Source organism: Lissotriton vulgaris, chromosome 4_1 (assembly GCF_964263255.1).
Source record: "Lissotriton vulgaris chromosome 4_1, aLisVul1.2, whole genome shotgun sequence".
In the NCBI taxonomy this organism is placed as follows: Eukaryota; Metazoa; Chordata; class Amphibia; order Caudata; family Salamandridae; genus Lissotriton; species Lissotriton vulgaris.
Genome location: NC_141691.1, coordinates 1,703,177,608 through 1,703,204,375, shown reverse-complemented (window position 1 = coordinate 1,703,204,375; position 26,768 = coordinate 1,703,177,608). Strand labels below are relative to the sequence as shown.

The 26,768-nt window shown below is 46.1% G+C and overlaps 1 protein-coding gene across 2 annotated transcripts in view; it reads left to right on the top strand.

The window, feature by feature from the left end:
• The window catches only part of OTUD6B (OTU deubiquitinase 6B), a 191,912-nt gene that overhangs the window by 103,458 nt on the left and 61,686 nt on the right, over positions 1-26,768 (top strand). For both annotated transcript variants that reach the window (XM_086965981.1, XM_086965982.1), the window contains one exon: positions 13,351-13,412. In XM_086965981.1, coding sequence (XP_086822107.1) covers positions 13,351-13,412 — 62 coding nt within the window. The remainder of the gene's footprint in view (positions 1-13,350; positions 13,413-26,768) is intronic.

Below are 26,768 nucleotides of genomic sequence, written 5' to 3'. Positions count from 1 at the left end.
TGTGTGGTGGAAACACTGGGATTGTCAGATACGCATCCTCGAGGTGCAGGCGGACCATCCAGTCCTGCTCCTGCAGCAGATCCCTGAGAAGGTGAATTTTGAAATGGCGATAATTGAGCCAACCATTGAAGTCCTTGAGCTTGATCACAGGTCGATAACCCCTGTCTTGTTTTTCAACTAAAAAGAGGTTGCTGGGGAAACCTCAGAATGTAAGGTCAAGGGAACGATAGCTCCTTTTCGAACAACTCTGAACCTCCCTGTCTATAAGGGCGTTGTTTTCTTGTGTGAATACAATGGGTCTTGGACGTTGATGTTTGGTAGATAAGTCGAAAAACTCTATTTGGAAACCTCTGACGGTTTGTAAAACCCAAGAGTCAGAGGTTAGTAAGAACCAATTGTGAAAAAAGAGTTGTAGCCTGCCTCCCAGTTTGACCTCCCCTAAGGGTTGAACTCTTATCTTGCTGATTATTGTAGGGAGCATTCCCACGACCTCTACCGCCCCTGCGGCGGGAATAATTTCTTGTTGGATAGAAGTTCCCTGATTTCTCCGGATCCTGCCATTGTCCCCTCTGTGGTTCTGATGACTTAAAGGAGGCTCTATTATAGGGACGGCCGTGACTGGCTGTGCCAAAAACACGCAGGGTGAAGATGCGTTTAATGGACGTTTGGACTTTGTCCAATGAATTAACTGTATTAACAAAATTCCCCAATTCCTTTACAAAGGGGTCTCCGAAGAGATTGCCCTCTGCAATCAGACCAGCTTCTGAGGTGACCAGTTCACCAAGCTTGGGGTCAATTTTTATAAGCAGGGACCTGTGACGCTTGGTGGAGATTATCAGTGAAAGCTGAAGCTTCTCGCACTCAAAGTTCTAAGTTTAGGGTAAGATAGTGCACAAAAAAAGTGGTTAGGTGCTACCTGGGTTCCTACTTCTGAGTCTTGGAGGATGAATTAATGTTTATGATGGCGCCATTCCAGTCGGGGATGGCGTCCCCAGAAGCACACTGAATCGAAAAATTCCTTTCAAGACTTGGTACTTTCAAAATAACATTTTATTGAAGCTTTTTAAATTTCTCTTATTGTAATTCTTGGTTCTTCACATAGTTCATAAATCAAAATTATATATGGCCCAATGCATTTCGGGCCATGCTGCCCTTCATCAGGGGCATTGATTTTCTATTAAAGATGAAACACAACTGTCATAAATTTGTTTTCAAGTACAGGTAAATTTCATAATACCTTAACACTGTTCACTTCTAGATAACTCTGTACTTGGACATGTATAAGCAACTTCCATAAACATGCTCAAACATTGTCGGTTGAATGTGATATGTGGCATCAAAATCATCAAAATACATAAAGTAACACGAGCTCGTACACATAATGATCAATGTGATTGTTTGACAAGAACATGCATCCTGCAATCAGTGAACCAAAAAGTGAATAAACAAAAGTGGGAAAACGAAAATAGACGGATATCAAACGAGCACGTACCTTCCAAACTGACTGAAGATTTTTGACATATGTTTAAATTGGTCAATTCAATACGTAAACCCAGGACAGTAAACCTGTAACAAATGACAGGATTTTTCATGCGCTTAATTTTATGCGTATCAGAAATGGTGAGTGTCAAACAAAAAGTCAATAGTGTATCAGCGATCGTACCTGAGAAAGTAGAAAGCCACAAACAGACTAGAAGCGTGAGCGGTGTCATACGGGTTTTGTGAACCGCGTTCTGTAAAAAGGAACCCAATTGACTCAGTACAAAATACCGATAAATTACGAGATTAACTAACTATGTGAGTTAAAATACTGTGATACTAGAAACACTCACCTACTGTCTGGCGTTTCGTTAAACGGTTGTGTGGTCCTGTCGTGTGTTCGAAAAAAAGTGTTTAACGAAGTTTTTGCCATTGTCGGATGTATAACCCTCCCGACCCGGAAGTGGTACACGAGAAGGTTGATAAGACTTAGAAAACGGACGGTGTGTAGTTTGTGTGGTTTTAAAACGAAAAAGTGAAGATTGTTCGTATTTTTAACAAAACACGTTGTGGAAAAAAGTGTGCAAAGGTAAATCTCATTGCCACGATAAAGTAGATACAAAGTACGTGAACATATATCAGAATGTCAAAATATTACATGTCAAGTAGTCCTAATCAATCAAAGGACAATACATATTGTTCAGAGCGTGTAAGAAGCCTTAAATGATGGTCAAATACATTACCAGATTCTGGTGCATATATTAAAAAACAGCATGTGAAAGATTACTATATACAAAATGGTGAAGGAATTTTTTTTTTACTGTTTTTCTGTGTTCACACACTGTTCAATAAAGTTCAAGGTGGTGTATCTTATTTACAAGAAACAGTTTAAATCCACGCGTTCGTTAAGACCTTTCGGTTGTGCCATGTTTAAATCGGAGATCCAGAAACTTTCTCTTCTTAGTAAGTATTGTGTATTGTCTCTGCCTGGTAACACTGGAACTGATTCCAACACAAGGAAACGTACTTGGCTTGGAGAATGATTAAAGTTGTTAAAGTGCGATGCCAAAGGGGATTTTGCGTTCTTAGTTCTAATGTTACTTTTGTGTTCGACCATGCGTGTCTTTATTTTACGTTCTGTTTTGGTGGAGATTGCCACGTTTGCATTCCCTAAGAATATGATTGCCCTCTTGGCCCAACTAGAGAAGGGGTCAGGGGATGTTCGGGTGCCCGAGGCCTTAGCATCTTTGGCCATGTCAAGAATTTTTACTAAGGGGCCTGCCTTGTCTAAGAGTTTATCCTGGCGTGCCCACCAGGAGCGGTCGCTGCCAGTCTTCAGGTCACGAATGAATTTACTCAGAAAGGTGGCCATTTTTGGGTCCACCTCTTTAGTGACTGCGACTTTTCCCTCTAGGGACTGTCTCTGACATTCCTCTCGAAGGCAACTCCTGACCTCTTTATCCAGTGGCTTGCGCAGTCTGGCCACCATGTAGGCTGCCACCCTAGGGGCGGGGACCCGCTCTGCAGACCTCTGGTGCAAAAGGTCATCCGGATTAAGCATGTTGTTGTCCATTTCAGGTGTCGATTGGTCTAATTTAGATGGGCGCCATGGCTGTCCTGAATCCCCATCCCCATCGGAAGTCTGGGTCCACTGAAGTGAGGTCATCCGGGACACCAGAAGGATCCTCCAGAGCCTCCACTGGATTACTGAGTGGTGCGGGGGCTGGTCATCCAAAAATGCCTTTTTTAGGTGCTTAAATGCGTTTGTGTCTACTCATGCATCGTCTGCGCACTTCCGTTTATGGTCATTCGCGCTAGTGGAGGGCTGTACTGGAGGTAAGGGATTCTGAGGCCCCGTTAGATCTTCCCTCCGAGCAAGGAGTTGCTGGCATTGTGCCTGTAGCATGTCAATTTTCCTCTCCAGTGGTGCCATGGGATACTGCCTTGAGGATGGAGGAGTCCATGAACTGACACAAGTGGTCATCCACGGGTAAGTACGTGATCTCCTCCTCCTGCTCCTCCTAATAATCTTCATATTCAGCCATGTTAATTAGGCACCCAACACAAGCACGTCAAGGCAGAAGGGGAATCCATACAGGGGGAAACTCTTAATATGGTGAAGCATAGTAAATATAAATTGTAAATTGATACTAGTATAGCGCACTACTCACCCGCAAGGGTCTCAAGGCGCTTGTACGAATACCGCTGTGGAACCCATCCTGGCTTTCCCTGTGAGACGTCCACTCCTGGGCACCCCCAAGGCGGAGGCCAGGCATCCTTAGCGTTGTGGGGACCGTTGTGTAGATTAAGCAAGCTATTGCCCAGAGTTGCAGAGTGGGACTCCATGATTGGAATAGGCACCGAGGTGAGAATTATCAGGTCTGTGGAATTTTGAGCCCAAGACCCGCCGAGGCGGGGAATTGAACCCTGGTCTCGGACTAGGCCTCTGCATCAGGGTCTGCCGCTCTAATCATTGAGCCACACTTCTCCACTCACACATAGTGTGCCTTTAAAGTTAGTGGGCGGAGCCCTGGGACTAAATCTCCCTTCTTATACTGAGGGCAACTTGTCTACCTGGGCCTGTTCCTTGTTAAAATTCTTGCCTTACCTGAGCGTCGGGTGTTCAGGCTCTAGGCAGGGGCTCTCTCCGTAAGCAAAAAGAGCACAATCACAAAATTAGCCCAAGCGCTATTTAGCAAACTTCCCCCGTGTTGACAGAAGGCGCGCAAATAGAGTCTGTCTCTCCACAATTTGAAGCGAGTAAGCAGAAGAGAACGAATCGTTGCTGCGCGGGGGTAGACGCGTATGATGAAACGCCCGAGCGTTGAAGGGCGCGCGGTCCCCTAGCAGCGGGAGGCCACACCGCACAGAGAGCCTTACTAAGCAATTACGGCTGCGAAGGGGCGAAAAGCACTCCTGCGGTTGGTACCTAGAGGGAATAGAAGCGTTGAAAACTCATTGCAAACAATAATAATCCCTCAATAAAAGTTAAAGACCTGCATTATAACAAGCAATCCTCACAATACAAGCAATCCATATGAGAAACAGAAAAAACACTCATCTGAACGCTGCTGGAGCACCAGAACAGTATAGAGCGTCCTTGGGGGAAGTTATGGGGACGTCCTCGCACCGGATTGGCTGCCTCTGTTTGGACTGCTTCAGTTTTCATTTTCCCTCTGTTTCATGGGAAATGTAGTTTTATGTATTATTTGGACTTTTTTAAAGGTGCTGGAAAGAAATACACGAAGAGTTCAGCCTAATCTGAAGCCCTTGGTCCTGCTATAGAATTAAATCTGTCGCACCATTTGAAATCCTGTCTCACCTCGCTTAATAATTTCTTATTTTTAGTGGTTCTCAAGAAGAGCTGATGACCTGATTGGTAAACTTTGCACTACATTTTCGAGTAGTGTTAGAGGAATGTCATAATTTGACCTTGGGAAATGGTCAATGAATGTGAGGCAGCTAATCTAGGTAGACCTTGGCCTCATGGACCATCCATTTGGCATTGTAAATGCATTGCGTCAAGAAGCTTGGGCTCATATGAAGTGATCTTTCAGGATACCAGAGCTCATATCTGAGGCATTCTTCATGGTAGTTGAAGAGAGTATCACAGCTTTATCATAGTCTCTTATGAATGTATGCTCCCGCCCTGGGCACCGCACCCAAACCGACAGACCATGCACGCAACCTGGGCTTCATCCTGGACTCCTCCCTCTCCATGACCAGGCAAGTCAACAACGTCTCCTCGGCGTGCTTCAACATCCTACGCATGCTACGGAAGATCTTCTGGTGGATCCCCACCGAGACCAGGAAGATCGTCACCCAGGCCCTCGTCACCAGCCGACTGGACTACGGCAACGCCCTCTACGCCGGTACCACCGCCAAGCTCCAGAAGAGACTCCAGCGGATCCAGAACGCCTCAGCCAGACTCATCCTCGACATCCCACGAACCAGTCACATCTCCGGACATCTGAGAGACCTTCACTGGCTCCCAGTCAACAAAAGAATCACCTTCCGCCTCCTCACCCACGCACACAAAGCCCTACACGACCAAGGCCCGAGCTACCTCAACAGCCGAGTCAACTTCTACGCTCCCAAACGCCACCTCCGATCAGCCAACCACGCCCTCGCCGCCGTCCCCCGCATCCGAAGAGCGACTACAGGAGGAAGGTCCTTCTCCTACCTGGCTGCCAAGACCTGGAACTCCCTGCCGACCGACCTGCGCCTGACCCAAGACCACCTCTCCTTCAGGAAGAAGCTGAAGACCTGGCTGTTCGAGCAGTAGCGGCACCCCCCCCCCCCCCCCCCCCCCCCCAGCGCCTTGAGACCCTACGGGTATGTAGCGCGCTTTACAAGTGTCATTGATTGATTGAATCTAGCAGGACATGCGCAGAAAGTTGCAGGAACACAGGTGAGTTACATATGTTGGCTGGAGCTGAGCAGGATCTCAGGCAAGGAAGTTGTCAGTGGTCTATCCTAGGGTAGAATACAAGCAATGGGCCAGGAATACTCCAAGTTCGGCCCGCCTGACCTTTAATTGCGTCTCTCTGGTGAACAGCAGTGCTGGGCTGCTGTTCACTTGTCAGAGCACGAACATTCAGAAAGCTGTGAAACTGGCATACATTATTTACACATAAATGAAAGTAAAAGTAAAGAAGCAACGAAAGTCTCATAGACCACTTATCTTCAGGAACACCTTTAGTTTTGAAGACATCTTGCACTAAACATGTAAAAAAATTAAAAACTCTGCAAGCTTCAAAAAAGGGTATTTTATTAACATGCATGAGCGTTTTACTTTCATAGGTCAGATTATATCGCTGCATTTTTTTAGGCCTTTATTAGCAGTGATAGTTTTCAAACTATCACTCGGAAACATTCATGCCACCCCCATTTTGAAAACAATAGTCCAGTCATTTGCACTTTGTGTGTAGCCTTAGTTGTTAAATAAATGTAACATTATTGTTTATTATATAAAACACAAGAGGCGGTTTTGTACAGCACACGTCCTGAACTCCTGTATTTCAAAGTGCTCTTATTCGTGGTAATGAAAAAGGAGGCAAAGTGAAGTTAACCAATTGCCTAGGATCACACAATTTGGTCAAGTGGGGAAGCCAGGACTCATAACAGGTTTTCTGGTTTCACATTTCGCAATTCAGCCACCAGATGAGTATTTCTTTCCCTCTGATGTTTTACATTAGAAGTTAATGCTTTGACTTTAATTCCTGGAGCATGAGAATAGAGCTTTGGTGGCAGACAGACATCATGTGAAACCTCGTTTTGTTGTCCACACCATGCATCTGCTTTACGTTCCCCCTACGCCCACCTTTCATCACCTCAACCCTCCCACTGCTGGCATAGGTGCGGCCCTTGGGCATGTCCTAGACAGTACTTTGTGCCCCCCCTTGCCCCCCCACCCAACACACACACAACCCCGGGGAAATGTTTGCGAGTACCCATGCAATAGGCTAACTTTTTGAACTCCCAAAATACCAAGAATGCTAATCGAGTGTCATGGGTAGATCGATTGCCTTGAAAAGAGCAGGACAACACTCTATAGCTCTGTGCCTGCCTAGACCGCTGCTCTCACCCCTCCAGAGGTTTGAGCTACTTAGGTCACTGTGTGTATGGGAGTTGTTTGGGTGCAGTTGGGGTTGGGATATACGTTTACTATTTGACAACTTGACTGCTGGTACCGTCTGTAGATGTAGCAAAAGAATGGTGCAGCTCAGGAATAGGAGGTGGAGCATAAGTTGGCACGGGCTTGACTTTGGAACTCCTTGTGGCAAGGAATTAGTCCAGTCTGGCCTGTCCAGGAACAAACCCGGGGAACAAAACCACACCTAACCCGGTCTGCTTAACAATCTGCACCAGGAACTGCTAATTCTGAGCCATTGCGGAAACACATGGTCATAATACTGCATAGTCACTCTTGTGGTCGCTTCTGTGAACCACCCCAAAGTACTGGTGTCTCCAGTTTTGGTTTGCATGATCTGGTTAACATATGCTGATCTTTAAAGTGCTTTAGAGATGTGGCCGTAAACAAATGAGTCGAAATCTGGACTGGATGTAACATATCTAAAGTTGTCTTTAATCTTCCATGAAAATTGCACACTTTCGTTCTAAGTAATGTGTTTAAATATAACTTTACTTAAGAATATAGGAACGATATCCATAAACATTTTGTCATTATGGATTTGCACACAGTTTAAAAGAAAAGTGTATATATCAACCTCCAAATCATATATTACCAACCCTCCATAGGCTGAAAGTATATTTCAATATCTTTCAAGCCAAGTTTCAGTTTGCTGTTCTTGTGTTGCACAACATTTTCAAGTATAAGTAATTTCAACTAAATAACATATTTAGGGCTGCAGTGCGACTCCGAACTATTTCAACATCTTTCTCACGCACTTACAATCACTTGCTCTCGAGGACTCTCTACTATCACACAATATAATAAATGTGGATTTATTATTGTTAAATGATTATATTTCGCATGCACAAATAATCTGGGGCTTTTTCTGCAAACAATAAAAACTATTCAAGATCTTTATGTGCAACTTCCACAAAACATTGTCTGTCTTTTGGGTGACTTGAATGTTCGGGTAACACGTCCATATATTTGTGAGCTGCAAGCTGACCAGCATGTCATCAATTGCTAGAATATGCATGAAGAAGGAATTTAACCGTCTTGCATAGTAGACATCAGTGTGAACATGCTGACTTACCTTCTTGGGTAAAGAGAAGGTCAAATTCAGTTGCCGATCAATATTTGATTGATTGTGTGTGTTTATCCAGCATAAACCATGGATTCTTATACAAACGTAACCCTTTTATGTGAGCATATGCTCATTATGGTACAATGTTACTTACCTGTGCTATGGATAAGATGCATTTGGTCCCTAGTGTGTTATTTAAATATTCTAAATATAAATTTATAAAATTTGAATTGATTTTGGTACAACATTAATAGTCGTTAGCTCTTATTTTAAGGGTATTATTAACATGTAAGTAAGTAATGCTTTATTGTACATGGTTATTTAAAACCTTTACAATGTAGAAATAAGTTCAGTTAATAAAATGAAGGTCAAATTCACACATATTAAGACAATAAATCCTTCAGTAAAAAACAAACAGACAGCAGCAACAAAGTTAAAATGAAGTATGAATTCAGTTAGGCAGCCTGTTTATCATGATAAGATGTGCAGAAAGTTAATCCTTGTTGCCAGCCGAGGGGTAATATAGTAAAGTGCCAGTGCAATTAGAAACATGTATTTTCAGTGGCCTGCTACTTTACAATGTAAGCAGTTTTTTTTTTTTTTTTTAAATTTTTGAAAACCTTTATTGTGCACATGGAAAAGTAACAAATACGGGCCTACAACCATCCAGCCGGCCTCGAACACTCAGTCGAGCACTAAAGCATACATTATGGCGACCCAGTACTGCATCAGAACCGTTTACATTGAGGGGAAGAAAAACTGGAGGATAACGCAGCACCGTGGCGCAGGATGAATGAAGGTTAAATTTTAAAGTTTTTTGTTATGCAGCTGTCACACAGGCCGTAGTGATCCGTACTAGCAAAATAAGAAAGAAGAACAAGGTCCATGTAGGTGGGACACGACATTAGCAACTACAGCAAGCAATTCGCGTAACAACAAGCAAGTCCCCGCCAGGCAGGATGGTAACACAATATCCACATTACAAAGTAGCGTCTATAACCCAGTAACACTACCACTGCCACCCAACACCCAGCACTCCCTACCATGGGCAAAAAGGTGAAATCATAGAAGAATAAAACCGGTCCCATAGAAACTAACAAAAAGGAAATATAACCCCCCACCCTACACACATGCAGAGGCTATGGCCTACCCCCCTCTAGCAGCGTGCCTGTCGCCCTATAAACCCGAAATTTAGGAAGAAGAAAAGTCGGAAGAGAGAGAAGGAGGCAGCAAGAAACGCCAAAAGAAGGAAGAAAGGTGAAAAGAAGGAAAATGTCACTTTTGACTATAGGGAGGGAGAAAAGAACAAGCTAATCTACCACTCCCAAATAGGGGGGGATGGCGGGGAGGAGCCCACCCAGTAACCGACCTCCCGGACTCCCAGTCACCTGCAACCCTAGTGCCCTGCGGAATAAACAACCAGCGTCATGCGGGAGAGGAGGAGCGATTCTAAGGAAGCAGGCAAGGGGAACCGAAACAGTCCCAACCCATCACCGCCCGTCACTGTATCTAACACATGTAGTAAAGCCCAGTCACCAATATTACTGAACAGTCCCGCCCTACAATCAACCACCGCCCCGGAAATTCTAGTAAGCAGTTACAATCGTGGTATAATATAAGATGGGGCGAGGCCCATTAAGTCGCACATTGCAGCATAGAATCACAATTTTCCGTTCCGAGTCCCCGCCAACCTTTCAGGCCCGGTCCCAAAGTTCAGCATATCAGCCCTGGCCAGAGCGTGAGCGTCCCTTCAGACTCGGCAACCGAGGGGGGCCAGCTCCACAAAGTACCTGAAAGCAAAATGGCCGCCGCCGATGAGGAGGAGGGAAGAAGAGGCAAAATGGACGTCCAGCAGCAGCTGCCGTGCAGCAAACAATCAGAAAAAGTAACCCCGAATACCAGAGTCGAGATTCGGGCCAAAGCTGGAGAAAGGGCACTCGGGAGGCAGTAAACGCAGGGGGATGTAGCGGCAGTGAGGGTCGGGAGCTCAGCATCAATCCTAGAAACAAAGTTCCAAGTTCCGCCGGGAACGGCAACATTGTATCCCCGTCAAAGTCACCAAGCCGTCCTGCGCCGGAATCGCAGCTCCGGGAAGCAATCGTCACCTCACCGGCAGCGGCCGGCGCCACAGTATCCACCGTGCCCGTGTCAGCTGGGAAGGTCGATTTCGCACCGTGCCAGGGGTCAGCCAAACAGTTCCGTTGCAGCCGTTGCACCGCTCCGTCCATCCGGTCCCCAAACCGCACAGAAAGTGTCCGCATTTCCACCCTGAGTTCAACGAGTGCATCTACAATATCCCGGCATGTCAGCTCCCTCTGAGCATTGGGCTGCCTCTCCGTACTCGGCGGGTGTTGTAATGGAGCCCCCAGTTCACCGTCGAGCGGCGAAGTAATGCCAGCGGGCGAGTCAGCCATCGGCGCTGTAGAAGAGGCAGCCGCCATTCCGGACATCCAGGAAGAAGGGGGCTGCACACCGGGAGGAAACCACAGTGGACCCAGGGAACTCGGGGCTAGTCGCAGGAGCCGAGCGGACAAGTCGTGAGGCGACCCGCCCAATGGCCGCCGCGGGCCAGTTGCAGCGTCGGCCAATGGAGCGAGAACTGAAGCGAACACCGCTCCTCAACACTTCGACCCACCGAGACGGGGCTGTTGAGTGTCGCTCTAAAATACGTCCCAAGTCCCCAGCACCGGCTCCAATAAACAGGGATGATCGCATTCCCAGGGTCGCAGCAGGCGGCAGCCGTCCTGAGGGTCCGCGATGGCCGGGAGTGGTGCCGGACTCAGAGCGCGGCCATGGAGCCCAGCGCCCGGCACGGCGCTATCTACGGGAATCCGGCAGGCAGGGACACCGGAAAAACACCCAGAGCATCAGCGCGATCGTGGCTACTGTCCGCGGCTGTTGAATCTCGGATAAGCGAGCAGGATGTGGGTGCAGAGCGCACTAGCCAGCGGAGCCAGGAATCGAGCGTCCGGTCAGGTCGCCATCTTGGCTCCTCCCCGTAAGCAGTTTTTTTTAATTTAAATAAATCCATTACAAATACATTATTTCATTCACTTAATATAAATTGGCACATTTTTACAAATCGTTATATTTTTTGTAACAGTTCGTTTTTGTAGCATCCAATGATTCAACTTGATTATCAATCTGCGATTTATCTATTCATTACTGAGAAGTTGGAATTTGTACTAATTTGCATTCCTGCATATTCAACGAACATGCAATAAACATCACAATAAGTACAAACTATGCACTTACATTGCTGAGCCTAATAACATTATTTGTGGATCCAAATTAATATGGCAGTTAACTTGAGAATTTTACAAATCTCAGTCCATGAAAAGTGCAAGTCTTGCCCAGAACCCTGCCAGGACCCTGCCATCTGTCAGACACCAAAACCAATTTGGCGAGATTCTGGAGTTGATCTTATTAGTACGTTCTACGTATTTTAAAACATCTACTTAGAATAAAATTTCATGTTTCTAAAGATAGCACAGCAAAGTCGTTTTGAGAGAAAACTGGAAAATGTTTGTTTACGTACCATGTGTGATATCTACTGCAACTTATTTTTTCTACAATATGTGCATCTTGTTTCCTATACCCAAAACGGATACCTTTCACTCCTTCAAATAAAGCATTAAATATATCTTGTGGATAGATCTTTCTGGGGTGTGTACAGAAATAAAAAAAACAGTTAATTTGTTAATATGTATATAAAATCCATGATTTGTTCTCTTCACAACTACCATATATTTGTTTCTATGTATAGCAAATGCCTCCGAAAATAATTGTTAGTAAATTCAAAGACTTTTTTGTCCTGTTACTTAATAGCCCTTAATTTTAAGTTGATACCTAATTTAGTCCAATCTCTGTGTTGCAAATATGTATCATAGAATTTTTAAAATTGATATTTCTTTTCTCCAAGTCGCCGTTTGAACAACTTTATACCTCACTCCTTTCAGGCTCTTTGAAAGTCTTAAAAAGTATTGCAAATCAACTGCAAACTCATCAGACACTTGAGTTATCATAGCAAGAGAGCAAAGCACTCTTCCACAATTGTCAAATTTGCATATGTAGAAAGGTAAAGTTAAGATTACTTTGGTAGGCATGTCTAGTTTTCCTTGTCCCCAATCTATTCACAACTTGGTTAGGTTTATTTGTGGTTTTAGTCATTCAAGTAATTTATCCTGTGAACATTATCTAGCTTGTACTTTACAAGGAACATTAAAAACTATAATTATTATTATTATTATCTATAAATATGAAAAGAGGCAGAAATCACATTTTAATTAGGGCTAACCTACCTATTATCAAAAGTGGAAGAGTTTGCCATCTTTCCAAAGTTCTTTTTTTGGTTTAGCCAATAGAATATAATTCATTTTGCATTCTGTAAAGAGATGAATCTCGCAGAGTATCTGTTTACAGCATTTGCCTCATCTTCAGGGGAGACTTTGAGATCACCCTTGGCTTATATTTTTTAACATGCTCTCACATATGCTAACAAAGTCATTAGAACATATGCGAGTGCCTAGAAATAGGACTTATTGGGGGGACACAGTACAGCCTGGTTCCTGTGGTTTCTGGCTCCAGTTACCATGCTTTTCCAAAGATTACACCATATAATCAGCCTGCCAGACACATCCTTTTTGGCCACCACAGTTATTGATGGTATTCATGATGATCCCTTTTTATCTGAAGGTACTTACATGTTGGATCTACTTTCAAGACAAGTAAGCTGAGCCAACAACTAAAACAGCAAAGTTTGACATTACTTAAACATGTCTGCTTAGTTACTTTATCAAAATATATAAGCATACGTTTGTCTGTTAGTGGAGCAAAATAGTATTTATAATTGTTTCACTGAGGATGAAAACCTCGATGAACTCCTTTGCAGGCGAAACTGTGTATTGAACTTCAGTAGATTTTTAAAGAACTCAAGAGTTCCATTTATTGATTCTACTGAACTCTTACCAGTAGTGAACCTATTTTACTGGCACAAGACTAGTGCAATATGAAAGTCTGTTTCTGAGTGGATCACTGCTGAATCATATAGTGTTTATTAAAAATCACAATAAAATTAAGGTCTGCACACCTACAGAAATAGGTTAGTGAAAATATGACTGACATGTTTAAATGTTTACTTTTGTTTTCGTAGAGGCATTTGAAAAATATTGTGATGACATAGAGAGCACACCTGCATGGGGCGGCCAACTTGAGGTAAGTCTTTGGAGACTTTTCCTAGTGAAACTGCTGTTACACTGAAACTTGTAAAATTTGCAGCTCTAACCAACGAACCTTTTAGCTGTTTATTAAATGTAGTTAATTTATTTTGTGATTTGGTTTATGTAATGAATATGTAAGACAGAGCTGTTTCAGATGCCTACACAAAGGTACGTTTTAATTTAACATCTGATTATTCTATATTATATTCTACTCTATAAAAGTTGGATTCAGTAGTATATTGTAGAATAAAATGTATACTAGATTTACCGGATTTGCCTACTTCTATTTTTAAAACTAAAAAAAACAAATCAAGAAAAGCCTGTTTCTTTGTGAGATGTTGTCAATAGGAGTGCAGTTTAGGGTGTTTAAAAAATCTGGGAGTATGACGTTTCACAACATCTCGCTCAAATAAGTCACATATATTTTTCTTTTTTCTGGGCCTCTGCGTTCGGTGCTTGGCAAGAGAACATACATAGCAGTGTGATGGCAGCTTTCCATTAGGGCTGTTGTAGATGAATATGAATACTGTTTTACTGGGCATGTTGACTACAAGATTTACCTGAAATCCTAGATGGTTTTGATAACAGACAGAGCCAGTAATGGCAATCTGCGTAGGAGAATGAAGGAAACAATAAACCATGTATACCTCCATGCATTCCTCACTGCTGGATCTTTAGATCCGGCTCCTCTGCATGAGTGAGTCAACCTTGCCAAAATCCTACACCTGTCGTTCTTACCCTCGAAAATGTACGCTGTCAAATAATCCTCACTGGCCTTGAGAAAGACTCATCCTGTTACAACTACGTGCGCTGCCTAATGGAAGAGGAATTTAACAATTAGTAAATACAACTCCACCATATTAAACCTGATGACCACATCTTTATTCGTTTTTCAGCTTTTGTAGAAAACAAACTCATGCAAGCAGTGGGTGCAAACAAATATACAGCAGCATTACCACTCTGGCATTTAGGCAGTCCGCAGAAGATCATTACCCTGTGAGTCCACAATAGCTTCACCATTTGCCCCAAACCTTATTGTTCTTTCTTGGGAAACCTGTTGCTTCGTAAACGGACTCCTCCAACTTTGCACACCTGTCCATGGGGTGACCACTACGGGGCAGGGTTCACGGAAGTTCCAGTTATGGGCAATGTCAGTTTTGGCCAGCAAGGTGCTGTCACCAAGGGGTCCCCTAATGTCTTCCAATATTCCCAAAAGAGCAATAGGGGATGTAGGGGTGAACCAAGTTCCTAATACATGGGAAAAAGTTGTAAAGATGGTTGGCCAATACCTCGCTGTCTTTTTCACATGAGTATTCTGGGTAGAAGAAATTCCCCTCTGAGTATTTAAAAAAAGTGGGGAATGGTCGTCTCTGCGCCTTCCACAGCCTCAAGGTCGTCGTGTATGTAGATATTTTAGCTGTATGACTCAGAGAGGAAAGGATATGCAAGGCAGGTGTGTGGGGGCCATTCTGGCGTCTCATCCAGTGGGCCTACCCACCCCACCTACCTCTCTTTTACTGGCAGGAAGAGATCGGGCTCAATAAGGATTTGTAAATAAGCAAGATACCTCTCGTCCCCAGTGGAGCCATTAGGATCTTAGCCTTTAATGGATTGAACCCTGGCACCTATTCCGATATGTCCCAGTATGAGTAGAGAGCATGACGGAGCTATTAAAACAAGACGGACTGGGACTTGGAAAGTTGGAATTCCATCTGCAGTTCTGCAAAGGATTTCATGGAAGTTCCCCCTCCACACACTCTGTGTAGAAATGCCTTTACGATCCTAGCCCCCAAAGCCTTTCAACCCCACCACCTGTTCAAAGGCTTGGCCCCTCCACCGATTGGGGCGCTCCAGCGTGAGCCTGCATTCTCAACCCATCCATCGTTGGGGCGTCCTCCACACAAGGAATACCACCCTTGTTATGGGTGGTAGTGTTGTGGGGACTGGCGATCCATATATCATCGCTATGTTATCACATCCCAGGGAGGTGACCACCAAACTGTGGCGGGGTCTGACCATCCTCCCTCCCCCCCCCCCCCCACCCCCCCCCCCCCACCCCATGTAACCAGTCTTTCAGGACAAGCAGCTGTGAGGTACAATGGTGTCTACAGAGAGAACGGCCACCTCCATCACAGGTATACTGTATGCATTGCAGGATGCGATACGTGGGGGTAAGTTCGCCCATAGAAATGCCCTTATTTTAGCGTCCACTCTGCAAAACCAGGTCGGAGGTATCAGTAGCGGGAAGTTCTGGAATACATATAAGTCACTGTAGTATCATAATCTTTAACAGGGCAACTATGCCCATGATTTTAAGGGGGAGGCCTGTCCATCGCAAGAGATCGCGGGTCATCTGGGAGACTAGCGGTTTCATATTGAGGTTCTATGTGAGGCCCAGGAGGAGGGAAATGTGGATGCCAAGGTACTAGAAGCTATGTTTGTGGTTTGACAATCTATCTTGTCAGTTAAACACACCCCTATCACCGGACAAAGGCAGTAGAAGGTTCTCGTCCCAGTTCACCCGAAGGCCTGATGCCTGCCCATACTGGTGTAGGATATACAAGAATTGTGGGCCTGTTTCTGCTGATCTTGAGAGAAATATTAGGATATTGTCCACTTAAAGGGTGATGCAGTCATCCTTACTATTATTCCCCCCCAGTCGAAGCCCTGGACCTGATTGTCGCACTAGATACAGGCTGCCAGCTGCTCTATCGTCAGAACGATAGCAAAGTTGATGGGGAACACCCCTGCTGGGTACATCTCTGAATCTGGAAGAGATCCGACAACACCTCTTTGACCATGACCTACGCCCTATGCGTAAGCATAAAGTACCCGGACATAATCAAGAAAGCAGGGTCCAAATCCAAAGCATTCAAGTATCCCCATGAGAAAGTCCTAGTCCAGGGAAACAAAAGCTTACTAAACGTCAATAAGCAAAAGTGCCTCCGGGTCTGCTTTAAGGTGTCTGCACATGCTACCTGCACTCCTCAAATTCAGTGATTTGTACTGCGATTGGGGATGATTACATATTGGTCAAGATGGATAATCATTGTGAGAACTGTGAGATGCCTATTTGCTAAGATTTTGGCATACAGGTTCAACTCAGAGTTGATCAGAGAGAGGGTGGGAGGAGGAGCAGTTTTCGGGTAGTTTCCCCTCCTTATATAGACCTATATTAGTGGCCAGATCGAATTTGGGAACAAAGCTCCTTCTGTGAACTGCTTAATCGAAAACTGAAAGTAGGAGCCCAGTATGTGTTTACGTAGTTTCTGGTAATACTCCATGGGAAGCCATTCAGGCCCAGAGTCCTGTCTGGAGTCAATGCCTTGAAGACTTCCTCCAGCTCCTTAAGTTCTGTGAGACAGTCAAGAACTGCACCTGTCAGACCTTAAGAAAGCCAGCAGAGGATTATCCGCCATAAGAAGCTGGGATATTTCCTACAGGCGCATTTAATGTACATGTTCTTGTATTCTGCAAAAAGCATTGGCTCTGGAAGTGGCCTCCATGACGAGCATGCCCTACAGAGCGATCACTTTCGAGATCATTCAGGTCATCGATTCATGGGTCGCCATCCGGTAAACAGCTTGCCAGATTTGTTGCCCTGGTAAATCAGCTTGCCAGATTTGTCGCACTCTTTGTCGACTCGCTTTGTTGGGGCCCTCCAGCACTTTTTTTTCTCCATCCAAGCCATTGGGGCCAAGGCCTGCCACCCTTTTTGTTTGTAGTGGAGGACCTGGATCTCAAGAGCGATTATCGCTTTAATCTTCTCCCATTCTCAGCCTCTGATGAAGGATTTCACGACCCCTCTAACGTAAGCCTTCCCTGCTGCCGACAAAGTGCCTGGGGAGTCCACAGGTTCCACATTTAATTCAAAGTATATTTGTATCTACCAGATGCCAGTCATTAAATCACTAGAGTGGGTGTTTCCCAACACCCCTGGGGTCCAAGATAAAGCATCACTGGGGAGTGGTCGGAGATGATCCGTGGAAGAATGTGTGCCCCTGATGTGTGGGGCAAATGTGTGGCTGGTAAAAAGAGCTTGTATGCATGATCTTGATTTGTGGGCTGCAGACGTGTGTACTCCCTGGCAGAGGGGTTCCATATATGCCAGGCAACCCATAAACCCAGATCCCTGACTCATTTAACAAATCCTGTCTTTTTCTCATTTCATCTCCGACTTCTATCCGAAAAATAAAACAGGATTGCAAGACCCTGTTAGTCTCTCCCTAGAAGTGTTACATCTTGTTGGTGATCCAGTAGGCAGGTCTTGAGCGCCTCCAGGGTCGCGGCACAAAGGTGTGGGGAGGGCATGCAAACAAAGCAAGTTATACCCATGACCTTCCAGTGTGCCCTCAGTTGCCCCATATCTCCTCTTGGGAACTGTAACTACACTGGATGTCACTAATGGAAAGGGTTTTTGAAGAAAGATGGTTACCCCCCTGGAGCCTTGTGTGTGGGCCACATGAAATATCCTACCATAGCTGCATCGAACCAAGAACAGACATTGTGTGCCTAGTAGGTGTGTTTCCTGCAATTACAGGAGAGTGTATTTTATCAAACCTAAGCATTGCCCCTCTTTTAATAGTCATTCATCCCATTGGCATCCCATATGTGTATATGATGCAGCAGGCACAGAGAAGCTGTTGGTCTGGGTGTGAGGCCCATGGACCTGGATCGTAGTCGCCTCTTCCCAAATGACAGATCCATGTATGGCCTAGGTGGGCGGTGCTATGCTGAAAAGCTTGCCTGTCAAAAACAGAGCAGGCCAACAGAGCCAAAACCAATCCCCCTAGAATCACGCACCTCACCCCGCCCCCCCCCCCCCAAACTCTGGCCCCACACTACACTTTCACCCCAGGAGCATCTGTTGTCCCAGAAAGAAAACAAAAGGAAGAGAGAGACCCTCAAGCAGTCCCAAAAATGAGAAGATGGTACTGGATCAGGGCCAGCAGCGCCACGTCACCCAAGAATTATCATGCATTTAAACAACGTATTGCTACTGGCTATCTTAAAGGTGAGACTGGGCACCTCTCATGACTTAAAGTTATGATGAAATAGGAGATTGCAGCTCAGCCTCTAGATCCTCAGATCATCCAGACTGTGTCAGGTGTGAGTCCGTCCCATGGCTGGGGCGTTGGGATGTGGCGCAAAAGCTGGGTCCGACCTGGTGGGCTCTCCTTCCCATGGGGGTGTTATGGCTTCCACGTCCGATTCGAAAGAGTCTGTTGCTCTCCCAGTCTGGTTCTGTTACTTTCAAGAACTGTTATACTTTCCCTATCGTAGGGATAGAGTTTGCGTGGGCTCCTGTTTCTCGCCTGTGCAACCTCAGTGGAGGGACTGGTTTACTCCTGAGTAGATGCTGCTCCGTTTAGCGATTCCCAGACAGCTATGGGTGTCTCAAAAAAGGATTTAGAGTTAAGTTTCTGCATTAGTTTAGCAGGAAAAAGCAACATATACTGAACCATTATGGCCCACAGTTTTTGTTTGACGGCCTCAAAGGTTTAACTTTGCACCGGCAGTCACTTAGTGTAGTCTGTGAAAATCATGATATATTTGCTGAGTCATACTTGATTGAGTCTAGGCTTTGGGCTTTGCAGAGTATAGCGTCTGTCCTTATAATTAAAACCTTTGGCAATTATAGGGTGGGTACGGATACCCAGGGGTGGATGCATCACCAGCAATCAGTGGGCACAGTCTACAATGAACAGGCGGATAAGTCTGACTGGTGCACCCATGTAGCATGTCACTGCTCTAGAAATCTCTCAGGAGTGCCCTCCTGGTCCTCTGAAAAGCCACAAATCAGAGGTTGCTCCACCATGGGCTGTTTTTCTGCATCCTCCAGAGGTTCCTCCAGGACCCTCGTTGTAGATAGCAGACATGTCACCTTAGTCTCGAGCTCATGTATCATATCTTCTTGGTCTGACATTTACTCTTCTGCCCCGGATATCCAATCCATCACATTACAAAGACCTTGACAAAGAATTGCAACATGGACTACCCACTTTGCCAATCTTGGTGTCCAAAGCTGATCTCTGGGCTTAGATTGCCCACATGGTCACATTTTCATCCATGGAGTCCAGACGGCACTTGGCTGGACCCCTGCTACCACTGCACTTCCAACGCCTCGTGCCTAGGAGCCGTGAATCTGTCAATGTTAGTTTGGCTGTGAAAGACCGGGTAGTTTGCCTCTCCCCATTTTTGCATGGTCACGCAGTGCGTGTCCTTTAAACCTGTGCATTGCTGCTTCCTCACCTCCAGAGGAGCTGCGGATCAGACCTGGGTGGCCAGGGGAGAACAGCAAGCAGGTGCAAGGAGTTTCCCCAGGCCCAAGAGGGGTGTCATTGTTGCCTGTTGTATGTCTCCAGAGACAGTTTGGACATGGTAGGACTACCTCCTAAGTGATCGATCAGAGGCATGCCCTTAGTCCAGCTCAGGCCACGTAAGTCTGGTACTTAAAGTTCAGAGGTTGGGGAGCGCCCGTCTATTAGGTTCCCCAGCACCTGCAGACTTTCCCTTCCTCCTACCGGGCCCACATGCAGACCCCGGCCAAGGTCTCTGCCCCTTCTGCATTGACATGCCAAGCTACTCAGCCACGTCAGTGATCCTCTGCACAGCAGAAGTGTTTTTGGAAGGATGCCGCTGTAGCTTGGGTGGAATAACTGGTTTGTGTCTGACTGTCTCTGTTGATGTAGCCTCTGGGTCTCTGCCGAGGGCCGCTGCCGCCTTGGTATCAACCGCACCAGCCTGGACTAGGTGGCCAAATTCAACCCAAGATAGCCTGGGCCTCACAGACAACCCTTCAGCCGCAGGCCATTTGCAGGCTAGGGGGAAAAGCTCACGCCCAGGTCTTGGGCAGCCAGTGCTCCTATCAGATTTTCCCTTCAGTGGGGATGGTTGTTTTTGGGTGGGTTGTCGCCCCTCCTGCTTCTCGATGCGGCCCTTCCATCAGTCTCGTGTCCACTTGCAGAGCCTGCACCGGATCTCCAGCCGTAACATCACCCTGGCAAGCCTCTGTCATGGGGGATGCAGGGCCCAAAGTGAGCCACAATCTACTCCCCACTTGTGCTGCCACCATTCTGTGTTTATGCCGATCCTCGGCCACAGGTAATGTCTTCGGCGGTTCTATCAATCTCTGCTCCCAATGAGACAACTTTACAGGGTGCACCTTTCTGTCAGCACCCCTTCTTGGTGTCTGTGATTTTGTCTGGTATGTATGTATGTATGTATTTGAGCTTGTAAAGCGCACTGCTACCCGTAGGTTTCCTGGCGCTGTATAACGCTGGGGAACCCGTTCTGGCTTTTCCTGTGAGATGGTCCCTATTGGGCATCCCCAAGGTGAAGCCAGGCATCCCCGGCGTTGATGGGGCCGTTAGTGGAGATTAAGCAAGCTATTGCCCAGAGTTGCTGAGTGGGACCCATAGTTAGAGTGGCACCGAAAGCGAGATTTATCGAGCCCGCTGACATTGGCCCAACACCCTGCCGCGTCGGGAATTGAACCCTGGTCCCGGGCCGACCTCTGCTTCTGGGTCTGCCGCCTCTAACCAGTGAGCCACACTACTCCATACTTTCTCCATACTTTTGGTATGTGGGGCCAGTAACAAAAGTGATTTGGACGATGGGTGCCGTAGCTCAGACAAGGATGTCCACCATCTTGGCCGCCCAGTCCATATCCCCCTTAGCGCAGTATTTTTAGTTCCGTTTTAAGATTACCCTTAGTGGCATTAACTAAGCTACTAAATGAATGAAAATGTTTTACTGGCAGCGTAATGTAACTGCTCATAATCCTGCCCTCCTTGGTACTAATATTTTAAACCATCTTATCAGTGATTATTTACTGTACAATCTGGTGGATATCTCAGCTGGGAATTAACCCTGACAAACTGGTCATTTGTATGTAATCCGGGTCTAAATGTCAAAAGGTAGAGACCAATGACTTCAAAGACTGTTACAGGCAGAATTTTTAAATGAACTTTAATGTTCAGAGCTTAACTTTTACCTCTAATGAGGCATTTGAGAGTGAAGGGCGGCAAGCCTACGATATCACAAGGAAAATTTCCCACTTGAAATTACCAGATGTAGTGCCAGGAGGACCAGAGCTGCTGAAAAAGCATTTAATTGTATGGTCTGGGTCTACTTATAGAAAGAGGGTCTGAGGATGTATGTCTAGATGGATCATGCCCAACTGTGTACAACCCAGCAGCCAAGATCCTTGTAAATTAAAACCTTACTGTACCCTTCCAGCTGAAATGCCGTTCAAAGCAGGGAAGTCCTCTATCCGCACTTGTTTTGGCCGGACGGTGACGCCCCTTGTGGCCTAAATGAGAGATAACACGACAATTGAAGGTATTTAATCTGTGAGAGAAAAATATTACATTTGTTCATGGATGACATTCTCTTGACATGGAGGAAACCATCCCAATCCATGTCAGTTTAGTGGAAGAATTCAAGGCTTTCGAAAAGATGTATTGTGATTTAAAATGAACTCCATCAAGCATGAATTGTTGGATTAAAATTTGTCATTCAAATAAATAATACAGGTAGAAGGGAGAGCCTGTGATACATGGGGATTAACTTAACAAAGGGAATCTAGATGCTAACTATTTCTCCTTGGTGAAGGAAATTCAAATGGATTTGAACCAATGGAAGGTACCATGCGAATTGTTGCTGGGAAGGATGACCGTGCTAAAGTGCCTACTATTATTACCCTTGACCTTCTCAGCATGCATGTCATCTAGAATACTTACCGGCTACAATCAGGCTTAAAGACAGTTATACGGTGGTTGTACAGTGAAGAAAAAGCCAGCGGCTTGAGAGGAACTCCTCGTCCCTATGGATCATGAGGGAATGACATGTCTGGATGTAATGCAGTACTATTATGCTTCCCACTTAATAATTGTGGCGGACTGTCGGAGGAATTTAAAAAATATGGGTATTTATAGATTAACCTATTGTTGACAAACCATTAAGTGGCAACTCTTTGATGCAAAAACAGCAAAGACTATGTTCAGCGTTTGTAAATCCTATACTTGGAAAGTTTCACGTGAACCCAGAGATCACTGTGACCTTGGTTGAGAACATTTGACAGGTAGCAGAGAGTGGCTGCTGAGCGACTAAAGATCCATTTAGGAATGGCAAACAACACCCCTTGCATGCAAAAACCGCATAGACCATACTCTGCTGTCATGACTCCCATACTTTAAATCTTACGGAGGTATAGGAGGTGGCGTTTGGGCAGGAAAGTAATTATTACCCGTTGCCCTTTCTGACAATTCACATGAACCCGCAGTGTTCTCTGGCACAGGATAAGAAAATATTCGACAATTGATAGACATCAGTACTTTCAGCTTAGGCACAAGGTCTTACAACCAGGCATTACAAAAGAAGCAATTAGGGGACTCGCAGAATATGAGAGGGGTGTGTGCCACCTTCCTAGTTCAAAAGTCTTATATCAAATGTATACCATCCACTGGAGCTTCAAATCCCGAGTGCACAGAACGGTAATATAAGATGAAGTGGAAACGAGACATAGGGAGGAACATTCCTGACAAAGAATATGAGAGGCTGGGCATAACTGGATCTACATATACAATGTGGCAGTCCAACATAAAGAGGTGGATCTAAATGTGTCGTACAAACGGTACTTCACACCTGTGAAAAAGAAATTATTCTACCCCACACGATCAGCCTCTGATGGAGAAGGTGTGGTACAAAAGTAATTGTTTCCCATCTGGCTGTCATGCTGAAAGCTTATTGACTATTGAGAAGAATTATAGGAGAGGCTCTGGTGATAACTGACCGTTTTACCTGATGATTCAAAGGTGGGCTGCTGAGAGAGGGTGCATGAGAGTGGGGAAATGCTCCAGCCAAGGCAATTTGGAAACTTAACAGTTATGGACAGTGGCAGCAACCCAAGGAATGCATGTGGTTCAACAGGTTACAGACTAAACTGTCATTTGGAACAGTAGCATACAATCTGAAGAAAACACCAAGAACATTCAGACACGGGGCGTGGCTACGCGGCAAACCAGCATGGCTGCTTGCTAGGGCTTCTCCGGAGCCCTCCTCGCCTACCACATCCATCCGCCGCACTAATCCATTCTCCAGGTGCTAAACTGGGCTTCGGAAGAGGAGCGGTGCCCGACGCTGCATCCCTGACAAATCTGACGCCGGGAGCCTAAGTAATCTTCGTTGGAGCATCGGGGCCTGCGGCGATGCTCCCCACTAGGAGTGCCATGAGGGACTCCTAGTGGGGCCTGCACTCGTGCTGCCAGGTCGGGCGCCCCTCACTCTTCGCTGGTGTTGACCGCTGGGGGCCCCCTTCACCGACACCCCCCTTCGCTCCTCTCCTGGCACCACTCTAGCTCCTCAATCGGAGCTGCAGCAACCGATCTACACCGAGGGGAGTGACACTCGCTCTTGTGCTCTTTCTTCGCACTTGGTGAGGCCACTTCCAGTGGCTTGCTACGCTGTGCCTGGCAGTCCTTCACGATTCGCGGAGGGGGAGCCAATCGCCGCGAGAGCCTGCTTAGAGGGCTTAATTTGTGGGCTGCATGCTGGGTGCCTTTCCTCAAAAGACTATTTGTTCATGGTGCTGTGCCAAACTTTTCTATGAGCCTGGGATTCTGACCCAGTGTACTCCTTATCCAGCACATCGTGGGCGTGACGCACGACCACAGCCCTCACCATGTCCAACGCAAAAGGCGCAAAAACGTCCCAACAGAGCAGGCTGGATCGCTACACCTGTCCGAAGGCGGACTTACCCGAACGTAAGGGAGCAGGTGACAAACAACTCAGCGGTGCAGAGCAGGACCCTCCCCCCCCCCAAACCCACAATGAAAGACTTATTGGCGGCGATAACCAGGGTTCGCACATCCATTGACGCCCTATCTATTGAAGTGACACTGATCAGAGCTGACCTAGCCAAGAACAGGGAAACGGTCAAATAGCTGGAACTCGCCACCGCCAGCCTTGTGGAAGACACTTCGCAACTGCAGACCGATGTTTAAAGAGCTCCAAACCTTCCGTAGGTTCGCAGAAGAAAAGCTGGACGACTATGAGGGGCGCTTACGACGCAACAACATCTGCGTCCTTGCTGTGCCGTAGAAATCGGAGGGTCCTGCCGTGGACCTGAATATTGAAAACCTGATTACGACAAAACTACAACCGAAGGGACTGTCCAAGCGGTTTGTGGTTGAAAGTGCGCATAGAGTACCTGGAGGCTGTCCGAGGCCAGGTGCCCCACCCCGCCTGAGCCTGGCCCGGTTGTTAAACTATAGAGACAGGGACACTATTCTCCAAGCCGCCAGGGTCGCTTCTCCGATCCAGCTCGACAACTTCGAACTTACCATCTTCCCAGACTTCACTCGAGCAGTGCAAATGCGACGACGCTCATTCCTAGATGTGAAATGACGGTTGCGGGATAAAGGTCTTAAATACGCCATGCTCTTCCCTGCGCGTTTACATGTCGAAGTTGATGGAAAAACCAGATTCTTTGTCATGCCAGAGGTGGCGTCTGACTGGCTGGACAGCTGGAAACCATCACCGGAAAAAAAAAACCAGCGACCAGTAAATGGAAGGTCTACTCTATTTGGATGACTGTTCGTGGTCCCAGATCACCTTTTTTCCCTGTGGGCTGGACTTCACTGGCAGTTCCCTGCACCTGAAGACGCCTGACTGTGCACTGAAGTACTGAAGTATCTATTATCCTTTGATTTGGCTCTCTACTTTATAATACACCTATAATCTATAATGGTAGGAAAGGGGGTTGATTGGGCACTAAGGCATCCCCCCTCGTTTTTCTTTTAGTCATGTTGTTGGGCGACAGGCACTCTGCATTTTTTTTTTTAAACTATGGGCAGTTCTGAGCCCAGACTGCAGGGAAGCAGGGCGGGGGGTTGTTGGGAGGCGTTGTTTTTTCATGTTTCTTATTTTTGCGTTATCTCGATGGTACAGTCCCTGTTTGCAAAGAGAATTGCCACGCTTCACATGCATGTCAATGGGTATTCAGCTGAATAAAAAAGTCAAAATACTTAAGTTGGAATGTTAACGGGCTGGGGGACAAAATCAAGAGAAGTGCGGTGTTGCAATATATTAAGAGACTTTCTCCGGATATCTTATTGCTCCAGGAAACTCACCTCGAAGGCAATGTATGCAAAGGCTTTGCGTCAAACTCAAGAGGGGCGGGTATAAAATTAATCATTCCCCTAATCTATTACGTCCACCTACGAAGATGACCGAGAGATGTATGCTGGAATTATGGGCTCATGGAAGGGCCGAACCATCATTTTCATGTCAATTTATGCACCCCCAGGGTTACAATCCGAGACATTTACTGACCTCAGCGCCATGCTCCTAACACTGTAAGATTGGCACTTAGTGCTCGGCGGCGACTTTAACTCAGTTTTGTCGGGCTCGCTAGATAGGCACCCCCCAGCACACTGCCCAAGCCGCTCACTCTTTTTCCAGTTTTTTAGAAGCAATGGGTTTGTTGGACGGTTGGAGGACTTGCAATCCAGATAAGATTCAGCACACTTTCCACTCTGGAGCGCACAATAGCCGCTCCCGACTTGATTATATAATTGTCCCGGCTACACAGGTCTCGGACATCCACGAGATCCAACATCTAGCCAGATGTATTTCCGACCACTCCCCACTGTGGGTCCACATGGTCCTTGATCATACACCAGTAGGGCGTATCGCCTCTATAAATCCCTGGTGCCTCAAAAATCCCAACACACGTAAAGTCTTTAACAAATCTATTGACGACTATTTCCTGGAAAACAAACACACTGTTGAGTCCCCTCAAGTGTTATGGGAAGCCTTTAAGACTGTGGTCCGGGGTCAAGCTCTCTACCTCATAGCAAGATCCAAAAAGGACAAAATGAAAGACATCTCTGATGTGGAACAGGAGATTTACCGTCTTGAACAAGACTTGTACTCTAATCCCACTCCTGAAGCCCTCCACTCACTCAGCCTACACCAGGACGAATGTCGAGCCCTGGTCACTGATCGTGCAAAAATTTTGGGACAAGATAAAATTTTCCTCAGACTTTATCAGAGATATCTCCCTTCCTACACTTTTGGACGCTGACCGCACATTTATGGATAGTGCCCTTACCACTGATGAAATAGCACTCGCGATAGAAGCGCTGCACCCGGGTAAGGCCCTAGGCCCAAACGGTATTCCAATTGAGCTGTACCAGCTCCGCCCTGATAAATTAGCCCCATATTTGAAATCCATGTATGAAGACAGCCTTGAAAAGGAATCACTGCCCCTCAATCAGAGGATCGCGACCATTGTCACAATTTTCAAAGAAGGAAAGCCCAAGACAGACTGCGCCTCCTACCGCCC